General features: G+C 39.4%; 1 protein-coding gene across 1 annotated transcript in view; it reads left to right on the forward strand.

Annotated features, from left to right (window-relative positions):
• Positions 1 to 1849: 1849 nt before the first annotated feature.
• Positions 1850 to 13765, forward strand: part of PRRG1 (proline rich and Gla domain 1) — a gene marked incomplete at its 5' end in the record, with an annotated part of 31537 nt that continues 19621 nt past the window's right edge. Inside the window, one exon of the mRNA XM_019634744.1 lies at positions 1850 to 2010. Coding sequence (XP_019490289.1) covers positions 1850 to 2010 — 161 coding nt within the window. The remainder of the gene's footprint in view (positions 2011 to 13765) is intronic.

A 13765-nucleotide genomic window follows, 5' to 3' on the forward strand; every position in this document is an offset into this window, starting at 1 on the left:
TGGTGCATTGTCGTGATGCAAGAGCCATGAATTGTTGGCAAAAAGTTCAGATTGTTTTCATCTAACTTTGTCATGCAGCCTTTTCAGCACTTCCAAATAGTAAACTTGGTTCACTGTTTGTCCAGTTGGTACAAATTCATAATGAATAATCCCTCTGATATCAAAAAGTTATCAAAATCATTGCAACAAGTTCATGAACTTAACTGTCAGACCTCGTATATACAGTGGAATATTGCTCAGCCATAAGAAAAGATGAAATACTGCCATTGTGACAACATGGATGGATCTTGAGGTTATTATGCTAAGTACAATAAGTCAGACAGAAAAAGTCAAGAGCCATATGATTTCACTCATAAAACTGAAAGCAAACAAACAAGACAAACAAAAACTCATAGACACAGACAACAGTTTGGTGGTTACCTGAGGGTAAGGGGGGAGAGGGGTGGTAGAAGAGGGTAAAGGGGTCAAATATATGGTGATGGAAGGAGGTTTGACTTTGGGTGGTGAACATATAATGCAATATACGAGTACAGATGATGTATTATGTAGCATAGAATTGTGCACTTGAAACATAATTTTATTAACCAATGTCACCACAATAAATGTAATAAAAAACAAAAATGTAATTGAAGTGTAATTTAAAATGAATGTGTATGTAAAAATAAATATAATTTCCCATAACTATGCATATAACAATTGCCTTATTTTATTGGGTATCATAAATGCGCATTTTGAATGCTTATATGAAATGCCCCTGTAAGTCATGCAGAATTTTATTTTTCTGAAGGACAGTGAAATGGGGTTGAATATATTAAAGTATCACGTATATATATATATATTTTTAATTTTGTTGGGGAATTGGCAGAGGGGAACAGCGTGGGGAATTGGAGGAAGGGGAACAGACAAATTGCTGTTGTTTTGTTCTTCAGTCTAGTTGTGGAGGACGTTGCTTCACTGGCCCAAGTTGGCATCATCATTGAGCTCTTCCCGGGAGAGGCAGATCAGTCGCCAGCCTCTGGACGGCCGCTCACGGTGGCTGCTGGTCATCACGCTGGCTGCCGGCTACACACGGTAGCCCATGGCAGCCCACTGCAGCAGGGGACTGCAGCCTATGCCATTGCCAGTGACCCATGGCAGCTCAGCCCCAGGTCGAGCTGCCCGTTCACCATCTTAGCTGCAGAGGGCAGTGTCACTGGCCCTCATGTGGGATCCGAACCAGGGCCGTCTGGCATCCCAAGCCAGTTCTTAACTGACGTGCCACTCGGCTGGCCCCAGTATCATGTATATTTAACTTAAGTGACTTTAGAACAAAATTATTATTTCTTTGGAATGTTCCTTGGAATGAATTATGGCCAAATTTATCTTAATTTTTTCATATTGTTTTGTCACCTCTTTTTTTCATACAAGTAAGGGTCCCCCGGGTTTATATTATCAGGTCAGTTGGAGTTTTATTTGCCTTTAGTTTGAGTGACAAAGACTGATAGTGCAGAGACTGGACTTTGATATGCTTGCTGCTGTCCAACAGCGGAGTGCCTGGGGTATCCACTTGTAGTAATGGCTGTAAGTAGTGGTATCATTGTTACCATATTTAAACACCCATGGTTGGCTGAATATAACATAGTTAATTATGTCACTGTCCCTGCTCAGGGCACCTGCTACTAAAAGGACACACTCACATGATGAGGAAGATGGAAGATGTGGTGTTTTTGGAGCTAAATGTTACTTCATGGAGATGTTAAGGATGTTGACCTTGTTTTCTAAAGAGCATCTAATAGTTTTCATCTTGTATATTAACTTCCCACATGGTTTTTTATTACAATTTTATGCTTATTGTTGTATCTCTTTTTAGTTTTCCTCACGGGAGAAAAAGCCAATTCAGTATTAAAACGCTACCCAAGAGCTAATGGACTTTTTGAAGAAATAAGACAGGGCAACATTGAGCGTGAATGCAAAGAAGAAGTCTGCACATTTGAAGAAGCAAGAGAAGCTTTTGAAAATAATGAAAAAACTGTAAGTACATTGGCAATTTAAAATTTTTTTCAGATTTGCCTACCTTTTGGATGTATGTTTGTCATCTGCATTCCCAAATGGCGTGCATTGCTAGCAATTAAAAATTACCCTTGTGAAGAACTCTGAAAGTGGCATCTAACTAAGAATGCTCTGTGGGTAGGAGAGCTAGGTTCGTGTACCTATATGTTGGTCTGTCTTTGCAGGTCCCATTTCCACAGGACTCTGCTGAGCTGAGATTTATCATCTTAGCAAGGGGAAGCATTTGTTTCACAGGAGGCTTTGCTTGGGAAAGTTATAGATGGCATCATCCCTGTACTCTGCCTAATCAGACAGAAAGTGTGGAGGAAGCTAATAGATGCTGACAATGTTTTAAAATGTTTTGCTTCTCATACAAAAGAAAAGACATACCTGAACTGCCCTCCCAACTCCATGAGAATGGTCCCCTTCACCTCTCTTTACTATAGTCAGCATGCTATTCAAGGAGAGCAGGGATGGGAAAGCACAAGGCAGTGGTGTAAATTCTGTGGAACTGCTCTGCGGTTGTAAATTACATTACCAGAGGTAGCCATTATATACAGATCCACTCCTGTGCACCATGAAAATGACATTAGGTGCTAAACAAGGGATGTCAGAAGTGCTGGAGGCACCTCAAATACATCTCAGAAGCAGCTGAGGCAGTTTTAAAGAAAGGGTGTTTGATTTCTTGTTAGGTTGGTAGTGACCAGAGGTAAGAGGAAAGAGCTGAAGGTTTAAGAGCTCCAGATTTTCTACATTTCCTAGGTTGATTCTTAAGTATTGCTCTCTTGCTATTATAAATGGGGTGTTCTTTTCCATGATATATTCTAAGTTGTTACTATTTGTATATGTGTAAGCTATTGATTTTTTAAACCTTATTAAGCTATAATTGACATACCATTAAACATGCATATTTCAAGTATACAGTTTGGTAAGTTTTGACATATACTGAGGGTGCCAAAAAATGTATACACAGTCTATGAAACCATCACCACAATCAAGATAATAAAGAAATTTATCATCCCCAAAAGTTACTTCTTGACCCATATGATTCCTCCTTCTCACCTCTCCCCACAAACACTTTACCAGGCAATGATCAACCTGATTTCTGTCCCTATAGATTAGCCTATATTTTCTAGAATTTTCTATAAATGAGGTAATACATGATGCACTCTCTTTTGTCTGGCTTCTTGCACTCAGCATAACTATGTTCAGATGTATTCATATTGAATGTACCGATAGTTCATTAATTTTTATTGATGAGTATGTGTCATTGTATGTATATGGACATTGGGATTGTTTCCAATTTGGGGCTATTACAATAAAGCTGCTATGAACACTTATGTACTAGGCTATTGATTTTTTAAATTAAAGAACTATATATTTATTTTGATTTGAGTTCTAAGAAATCCCATGGTCAAAGTTATACTTTCAAGGATGCATTATGTGTTTTTAAACTTTTTATTTTGAGATAATTATAGATTAACAGAAAATTGCAAAGATAATGTGCAGAGGTTCCTTGTAGCCTTTACCCGGTTTCCCCAACTGGTTACATCTTACATAATTTACTACAATATCAAAACCAGGAAACTGACATTGGTACAATCTGTGTGTATAGTTCTATGCAATTTTATCACTTGTGTGGATTCCTGTAACTACCACTACAATTAAGATGCAGAATTCTTTCATTACCACAAAATTCTTTCTTATTAGTTCACCCCTTCTTCCCCTGCCACCATCCCTAACCTCTGGTAATCACTAATCTGTTCCCCACCTCTATAATTCTGTCATTGCAAGAATGTTATATAAATGGAATCATACAATACGGAACCTTTTGATATTGGCTTTTTACACTGAGCATAATGCTCTTGAGATTCATCTAAGTTGTTGTGTATATCAGTAGTTCATTCCTTTTTATTACTGAGTAGTATTCCATGGTATGGATGTACTACAGTTTGTTGAACCATTCACTCCTTGAGGGACATCTGGGCTTTTTCTAATTTGGGGCTATTACAAATAAAGTTGCTATGAATATTTGTGTACAGGTTTTTGTGTGGACATAAGTTTTTACTTTTCTGGGGTAAATTCCCCAGGAATATAATTGTTGGGTTGTATAATAAGTATATGTGTAGTTCTTTAGGACACTGACAAACTAATTTGTCATTGTACAAATTACCATTTTACATTCCTGCCAGCAGTGTTTGAGTGATCCAGTTTCTCTGCATATTCGTGCAACACCAAGTGTTGTTACTATGTTTTATTTTAGTCATTCTGATAGGTATGTAGCAATATCATATAGTGGTTTTAATTTCCATTTCCTTAATGGCTAATGATGTCGAACAACTTTTCATGTGTTTATTTTACAATTATATATTCTCTTCCGTGAAACCTCCCTTCATGTCTTTTGCTTACTTTCTTTTTTTACATTTCTTTAAATTTGAGATATAATTGGCATACATTGTATTTGTTTCAGGTGTACAGCATAATGATTAAGTATACGTATATGTTCTGAAATGATTGTCTCAGTAAGTTCAGTTAACATCCATCTCCACACAGTTACATTTATTTTCTTTTTTTGATGAGAACTTTTAAGATCTACTCTCTTAGCAACTTTCAAATATACAATACAGTATTGTTAAGTGTAGCCACCATGCTGTACTTATTTTATAACTGAAAGTTTGTACTTTTTGACCCCCTCATCCTTTTTGCCAACTCCCACCCCTCACCTCTGGCAACCACTCTTGATTATTTTCTAATTGGATTGTTTAGGGTTTTTTATTATTGAGTTTTGAGAGTTCTTTCTGTTCTAGATACACATCCATTGTCATATATGTTTTGTAGGCTGTTGGTTTCTAAGTGTTAATTGTATATCTTACTACCTTACTGGCCTCTTTGATTGCTTGCATTAGTTTCATCATTGACCCTCAAGGTGAACAGTGTTTTCAATGCTTACCTCTCTGGCCTTTATACATCTCAGTGCTTCCATGTCTCCTGTCCTGCCTGCGGAGACAGGATGCTGCATTTCAGCAATCTTTGATGCAGGTAGAAGAACTACTCCTTCAGCAATTGCTCAAGCAATTCTCTATGCTCCCCAGCATCACCTGTTCCTCTCTATAGACTCATTCTCATTAGCCTATAGGCCTTTTAGGAAAAAAAAGTCTTTACTCCACATCCCCCTCCAACCACCACCTCATTTCTTGAAATTCTTCTCTGTTCTCTCTATACTCATTCCCCAGTGAATTTCACTCATGGAGGAGCTTGAAATGCTAATGACTCCCCAAATTTATTTATATTCTGGGGGGCTACCCTGAACGGCAGACCTGTATGACTAACTGCCTACTCAACATCTCATTGAATTGAATACAGTCCTCAAACTAAATAGACAAATTTGGGCCCCTTCCCAAAATATCTGCTCCTACCACAGCAGACCTCAGTAAGTAGTAACTCTGTCCATCTATCGCTTTGCTAAGCCCTAAACCTATTGTCATCTCTGACTTTTTTTTTTCGTATCCCACACCCCATCTCCCAATACTGTTGGTTCTAACATGAAAATATATTGAGGATCTAACCACCTCTTGGCCTCTCTACTTGTTACCACCTTACATCCCAGCCACCATCACTCTGTCATCTGTATGATTTCTTGGCCCCCGTCTCATAGTTGATTCCCAAAACAGCAGGCTAGAGTGATGCTTTCAAGTCTCTTCTCTGTAATGGCTACCCAGCTCCCTCAGTAAAAGTCAAAGTGCCCAGAATCACCCACAAGGAACTATGCTATCAGTCCCCATCCCTCTCCACCCCATACTTCACCATGGTTGCATTTCTTCTTTACCATGCCTCCTATGACACTCCACCCTGTATTCACTTTGCTGTGGCTTGTGGCTCCCGACACACAGCACATGTCCTGCCTCATGGCTTTGACACTTGTTCTTGCCTCTTTCCAAAGGATATAGCTGAGTTCCCTCACCACTCTCAGGTCAAGTTCATTTTCTCAGTAAGGAAGTATCCTACCTTAAATTGCCCCTTCTGTGAATTCCTTTTCTTCCCAGCACTTATCACCAACTGACATCTGTTTGTTGTATTTATTTATTGTTGCTCTCCCGCCAGAGCTGTTAGCTCTATGACAGCAGCCATTTCTCATCTGTTTTGTTCATATCTATGGTCCTTAGCATATAAAATAGTGCTGGCACATAATAGGAATCAAATAAATATATTTGATGAACAAATGAAGGAATGAACAAATGGATAAGCATATTACGAAGTACATTTAATTCATAGGAAGAAGTGATTTAAAACTTTTTCACAAGTTAGCTGATAGATGTGGACTTAATTTAAAAATATTTTTATTATGTTGGTGTTAGGCTTTGGTTTAAAGTCAATCATCTGAGTTTGCTTATGCCATTAAATCCACATCATTTACAATAAAGTGTGCCCAGGGGCTTTTGGTTTCATAAGTGTAATAGAAATGGCGTTCTGATCCTTGATCTAGGTCAGCACAACCAGTTCAGAATAGTGTTTGCTTTATGTTAAGAACGATCTGCCCCGTGTTCAGAAGCATTGAACAACAGTTTCATCTTTGAAGTTCATGATTGATTAATTCTGGCAGTAAAGAAAATGATGGGCTTTGGGGATTTTCTTTCAACTCTTAGACTACTTATTAACTATGTTTTTGTTTACTAAAATTTATCACTCAGAACAGGCTTGCTCATACATTTTTTTCATCATCCCCAAATCTGGACTGTGTGAATTTAGAAATCTGCTTTCAGTGTGATGTGGGGCTTTTCTTGTAATTGTTTACCTAATTTGGAACAGAAGTATACTTATAGCATACAGTGGGATGAAATGTGTTGTACTTTGCAGTTCTCATTTTCACCACATAGAAATGTGGTCAGATTTCAGATATTATCTGCTGAGTGCCTACTATGTTGTATGGGACATACAACAGTAAAGAAGCTGACCCTCCCTCATGGCATTTGCGATCGGGTAGACATAACAGACATCCACACAGACTCACATAAGCCGTAGTTACCAGAATGTCATAGCAAAATCCTCTGCTTTGAGAATCACATGTACCTGATTTGGTGTCTCAGCTCTGCCACCTACTGACTGTATTGCTTGTGAAACGTTTTGCCTTTCTAGGCCTCAATTTCTGTGTCTTTTAAAAGGGAGAAATTATACCTACAGTATTAGGTTTGGAGATGTACACTTAGCTTAGTGCCCAGCACAGAGAAAGCCTTCAATAAATATATTTTATTCTAGTTTTTAGGTGCTGAATTAGGGCCACTTAATTTAGGAATGAATTATTTTTTTTATATTTCACATGTATAAAACAATATAATAGTCATTTACACCCCTCACAAAGTGATAACCTCCCCTCCCCCAATTTATTACCCCTCTGACATCATATATAGCTGTTACAGTTCCACTGACTCTATTCTTTATGCTGTACTCTACATCCTGTGCGTGTGTGTGTGTGTGTGTGTGTGTGTGTGTGTTTGACATTCATTATTATTCAGCTTCAGGTGTACACTGCAGTGGTCAGGCACCTACACCATCCATGAAGTGGGCTCCCTAATAAGACAAGTATACTTCAGATACACTAAAAAATTTTTACAACATTATTGATTATATTCCCCAAGCAGTCTTTTGTATCCCCGTGGCAATCTTGTGGTTACTGATTGTGCTTTTTAATCCTCTACCTTCTCCCTCATCCCCACCCCCCTCCCATCTAGCAACCATCAGTTTTTCCTCTATATCTCTGAGACTATTTCTGTTTAGTTTGCTCGTTCATTCAGTTTTTTAGATTCCATATATAAATGAGATCATATCATATTTGTCTTTCTCCGACTGACTTATTTTACTTAACATAATAGTCTCTAGGTCCATCCATATCGTTGCAAATGGTATGATTTCCTTCTTTATAGCGGAGGAATACTCTATTGTATAAACGAACCACAGTTTCTTAATCTGTTGTCTACCGATGGGCATTTCAGTTGTTTCCAAGTCTTGGCTATTGTAAATAGTGCTGCAATAAACATAGGGGTGCATACATATTTTTGAATTAGCATTATGGATTTCTCTGGATAGATACCCAGGAGTGGAATTGCTGGGTCATAAGGTAGTTCCGTTTCCAGTTTTTTCAGGTACCTCCATACTGATTTCCATAATGGCTGCACCAGTCTGCAGTCCCACCAGCAGTGCACCAGGGTTCCCTTTTCTCCACAGCCTCGCCAGCACTTGTTGTTTGTTGATTTATTGATGATACCCATTCTGACCGGCGTGAGGCGGTATCTCATTGTGGTTTTTATTTGCATTTCTCTAATGATTAGTGACTTTCAGCATGTTTTCATATGCCTGTTGGCCATCTGTATGTCCTCTTTAGAGAAATGTCTCTTCATGTCCTCTGCCCATTTTTAAATTGGGTTGTTTGTTTTTTGGTGTTGAGTTGAATGAGTTTTTTATAAATTTTGGATATTAACCCCTTATCATATGTATCATTGATAAATATCTTCTCTCATTCAGTAGGATGCCTTTTTGTTTTATTGATGGTTTCCTTTGCTGTAAAATAACTTTTAAGTTTGATGTAATCTCATATGTTTATTTTTTTCTCTTATTTCCCTTGCCCGAGGGGATATATCAGTAAAAATATTACTAAGAGCAATGTCTGCAAATTTACTTCCTATATTTTCTTCTAAGAGTTTTATGGTTTCAGATCTTACTTTTAAATCTTTAGTCCATTTTGAATTTATTCTTGTATATAGCATAAGGAGGTGGTTGAGCTTCATTTCTTTGCGTGTTCTGTCCAGATTAGGAATGAAATTTTTTTATGTCTACCATTGTTTTCTCTTTTCCTCTGTATGGGCCTTGAGGGTTCTTTGCATTTTGGAACTTTTAATCGTGAATGAACATGAAGAAAATAGTAGTAATTTTTAAAAACAACTATTTCAGAAATTTTTTTCAAATTATTTCTAGTTTATTTGTGCTTGACTTTCCAAAATGGCTGTCCTCAAACTTCTAAAGTATATAAGAATCAGCTTGGCTGCTTACCAAAACTGCATAGTCCCACTCAGTTCCCAGACCTGTGTTTCTAATACCATTCCACAGTAAAAGAAACAGGACTCTTTGAGGAAATGGCTGATTGTAGGCCTGGGGCAAGGAGAATACTAGATGAGCTGGAGCATATTGTAGTACCAGAAAGTGGGGAAGTACTCAAAAAACAAAGAATGGGAGCATGTCAAAGGGACACAGGATCCGTCCTGAAGGAGCTGTCAATAGTCAAAGCTGAAACAATTGGAGCAACAAAATAAATAATGTATGTAGTCTTGGATCACAACCCAAAGCACACAATAAATATGCAAGTCTGTAATGATATAAATAAAAGAATAAATACGGGCAGCCATTTAGCTTAGGTGGTTAGAGCGCAGGCTCTTAACACCAAGGTTGCTGATTCAATTCCCACATGGGCCAGTGAGCTGCGCCCTCCACAGCTAGATTGAAGACAACTACTTGACTTGGAGCTGATGGATCCTAGAAAAATGCCCTCTACAACTAGACTGAAACAACTATAGTAATATCTTGATTTGCAAGCATAATTTGTTCCAGAAACAAACTACTCATATTGCAAGACATCGCATGTTTACCAAGTTAAAGTGTATTAGAAATGTTTGTCAGGCCGGCCGAGTGGCTCAGTTGGTTAAGAGCTCGCTCAAGAGTTTGAGCTCTGAGCAACAGCGGTTCGAGTCCAGCCGGAGCTGAGCAGCCACTGAGCTGCCAACAGGTAGCAGGATGGCTCAGCTAAAAAAGAAAAAAAAAGAAATGTTTGTCGCCTTGTGGCACACTTGCAAACCAAGTTACTTGCAATCTAAGGTTTTACTGTACTTGACTTGGAGCTGATGGGTCCTGGAAAAACACACTGTTCCCCCAATAAAGTTTCTTTAAAAATTAAAAATAAATAAATAAATAGGTGAGGAGAGACAAATCTACAGTACACAAGAATTCCAAATTATGTATGTAAATACTTCCCCCGGGAGGCAGAGCTTAATTCTCTGCTTCTCATGAGTGTGACTTGGACCTAATAATCTGCTTCCAAAGAATAGAGTATGGAAAGTTGGAGGAAATAACTTACAGTGGAGAAAACTGGCCAACACTGTGTTGACCTGGTGATTAAAGTTACCATCATCAGTGATAAGTCATGTATATCATGTGAGGAGACGGGACTTCACTTCTGTGTTCTTTTCTTTTCTCCCCCAAACCCATAACATGATTCCAGTGGGATCATGAGAAAATTATCAAAGACATCCAAAGTGAGAGACATTCTTCAAATTATCTGACTCCTCAAAACTATCAAGGTCATGAAAAAAAAATGCCAAGACTGATAAACTGTCACAGACCAGAGGAAACTAAAAAGACATGATTAAAATGCAATGCAGATTAGATTTTGGAACAAAAGGTCATTAGTGGGAAAACTAGTGGAATTCAAATTCATTGCTAATAGTAATGGACCAATATTGGTTCATTAATTATAATAAATATACCACACCAATGTAAGATGCTAACATTGGGAAATACTGGGTGAGGGCTACAAGGGAATGCTCTGTGCTGTCTTTGCAACTTTGCTGTAAATCTTAATTTTTCCAAAATATAAAAAAAATTATTTTTAAAATACACAGTACAGGGTCCACAGATCTCCATGGGGCCAGGGAACCTGCCTTAATGAGTAGTCTTGGGATTTTAATGTAGGTGATCAGCAGGTAACATTTTGTTAGGTTGTGAAGCAGATGGTCTTAACTAAAACGCTTAGTTGGAATACTCAAAAAGCTTTGCAGTGGGTGGTATTTCTGGGGCTGTGGATGACTGCCCCATCTGGGTGCATAACCCCAAGTCTTTCTCCTATTCCCTGTGCACTCCATGCTCTATTCCCAAGTTGTGGTTGCATTTCAGATACTGAGTTAGTGATATCCAAGGGTTTTATATCTAAATCCAGAGATTATTTTTAGATAATATCTCTCTCATTCCAAAGCATTGCCATTGCAACTTGTTTTGTGTACAAATTGTTGAAAGAGAAATTGAAGAAAGAGACGTGCAGTGCCCCTTCCTACTAGGATACATTTTAAAAATGACATTGGAAATCTCTGACTTCAGAGTCCATGGCAGGAGGTAGCATGTAGACACTTGTGGGTGTACGTGGTGATTACAAGAGATGCTCAGTGTCTCAGGCATTTAAGAGTTGGCCATTAGTTTCCTGGAGATTACTCATTGCTCTTGCATGCAGGAACTCAGAATTCTTCGGTATTGTTAGGGAAACTCTTGTTTCACTTAACCTCTCATGATCCATTGATGGCACTGGAGCCACTGATTCAGAACTTTGCCCTTTGAGGAATGAGGGAATTCAGGAAGGAAGGGAGGTGGGAGTTGAGTCTGGGCAAACATGGGGTGGCACTGTGGTCATCAGCCAGCCATACTCGATGCATTTCCATCCAAATCCTCCCGCACCTTCCCTAGACCCATCCCAGACCCTCTGGTATAGTCAAATATGAAGTTTCCCTTCATCCTCATGGGGGTGGTTTCCTGGGGCTCCCACAGGCTACCTCACTACTACTTTGCGATCTCTTAAGTTAAACAGGACAAAGAGTATTGTTTTGTGCAGTTGGTATTCTGAGCTATTGGAGAGATGAGGAAGGTCTGACTTCTGCAGCAGGCGTCACTTTGTCCATTATGTGATCTTTAAAGTCAATTTTTATTATACTGTTGATGTTGTTGTTTTTTAATTAGTGGCGAACTTGCTTCTCTTGGCAGTTGGGCTCTTTTGTAGATTATAAACCCTATGTAGTCTTAGTTATTCTTTTCAGGTTATGGTAGTAATTTAATTTGGCGGGGGGTTAAGCCTGTATATCCCCAAAGCAATGGACTTGGCTCCAGTGTGGGTCTCTCCTGCCCATGCCAGTTGTCTGTTAACCTTGACCTGGAGTTACCTCAGCAGGTTTCCTCTCCCAGTGCCAGTTCATCTTTTTCAGACCTGCCCTCAGAGACTGGGTACTGTTTGGGGGCTGACAGGTCCATTTTTGGTCACTTGTAGAATCGTCTGCACCATAGCTTTAATATAATTCTGCATATTGTAGACAGCAATGTCTAGTTAGTGAAGCTCTGTTTAACCACTAAGTATGCTGCCGTTTACCCATGATTGCACTGAGAACACATATAAAATTTCAGAACTCATCAGTGCTCCTAATTAGAATTTGTGAGAATGAGTTCTAATGGATCTGGTGGAATCCCAAGGGCTCGATGACAATATTGCCCCAGAGTTTAAGGTCACATAACTGATGAGTCATGTGTTTAAAAAAGGCCCTGCCTTGTGTAGCCACACTACTTTGACAGTCTAAACTTATGTTCCTTAGAGACAGGCAGATCTCATACCTTTCTAGGCACTGTGGACATAGAAACTCCTATCCACTCTCTTCCATTTAAAACTTCAGGGTTGTATTTGTCTTGTGCTTACCTTTTCCTCCTCTGCTCCTCCAGCTCCTGCTAGACCTTGACCTTAAAGATCAAGGAGTGAGGAGAGGGGCATGATCTGCTCTTTAACCCTTACCACTTCCTATTTCTCTTTCCTCTGGTATCTTGAGATCTGAGGAGAAGGGAAGAAAAAGGGGACAGATGTCTCTAACTTAACTGGTATTGATATAGCCCCTTCTTGGCTGTCACTAATTCTTTGGTGGGCTTAATTATAGGTTGGGTGGGAGGTGCATCGTGTTTTTCAAGGGGTCCTAGAAGAAGCCTCCCCACAACACAGTTCCAGGAATAGGAGTTATGACTGTGTTGGCCTCTTTTGCCTTCTTCCACAGCTGGCTCCTATCCTGATATGCACAGCTCACTTCCTTGTTGGGGCCCTTTGTCTGGCAAACAGCCCCCTGGAGCAGAGTAGCAGCAACATGGCTCAAGCTTTCCACAGTGTCTATCTAACCTATGGGAAATTCATATACCTTGTTTTAATCCTTAAAAAGGGTCTGTTCCATTGCTCACCCCATTGCTTTTCTTCAAGCCTACCCTGCCCTTCGTATGGGCATGGGGCAGGAGTGAGGCACATCAGCCAGTCCACTGCTTAAGTGGATGTCCACTCAGGGAATGAAATGGCAGTGTTCTCTTCTTGCAGGTACCCTACAACTGGCTTTTTTGGAGCTCCCCTCAGTAGTTCAAAGCTTTAAGGGTCTAAACGGAAACTTGGAATCCATGAAAGTATGACAAGCAAACTTAGCATGTGCACTAATGATCCTAGTGGCCCTGTCAGCCACCATGCTGCTGCTTTGGAATGCTTGACGGCTTGATGGGCAGTACTGTCATTGTTATAAATGGTTCATATTACCCAACAGTGAGCTGCAGTTAGTCAGCGGGACTGATGAGAATAAAACCCTCACATTCAAACTGGTATTTGCGTAGAACCCTAGATCAGCAACTTTTCTTGACAATCGTTTAATCATCTGTTATTTCATCTGAAAGATGATGTCACATGCCTCCCATAGCATGTTAGGAGGAGGTTAGCTATGAATTCAGAGAACAGGGTTTTGTTTACCTGTTACCCAAGGAATTGTATTCTTTAGCCTAATACACTAAACCTCTTCCTCCAAAAAAATAAAATAAATAAGAAAAAGTCAGGGCCAGCCAAGTGGCGCGATGGTTAAGAACTGGCTTGGGATGCCAGAGGGCCCCGGTTTGGATCCCTTATATGAGGGCCAGTGACACTGCCCTC

This window comes from Hipposideros armiger, unplaced genomic scaffold (genome assembly GCF_001890085.2).
Source record: "Hipposideros armiger isolate ML-2016 unplaced genomic scaffold, ASM189008v1 scaffold_1864, whole genome shotgun sequence".
Taxonomy (NCBI): Eukaryota; Metazoa; Chordata; class Mammalia; order Chiroptera; family Hipposideridae; genus Hipposideros; species Hipposideros armiger.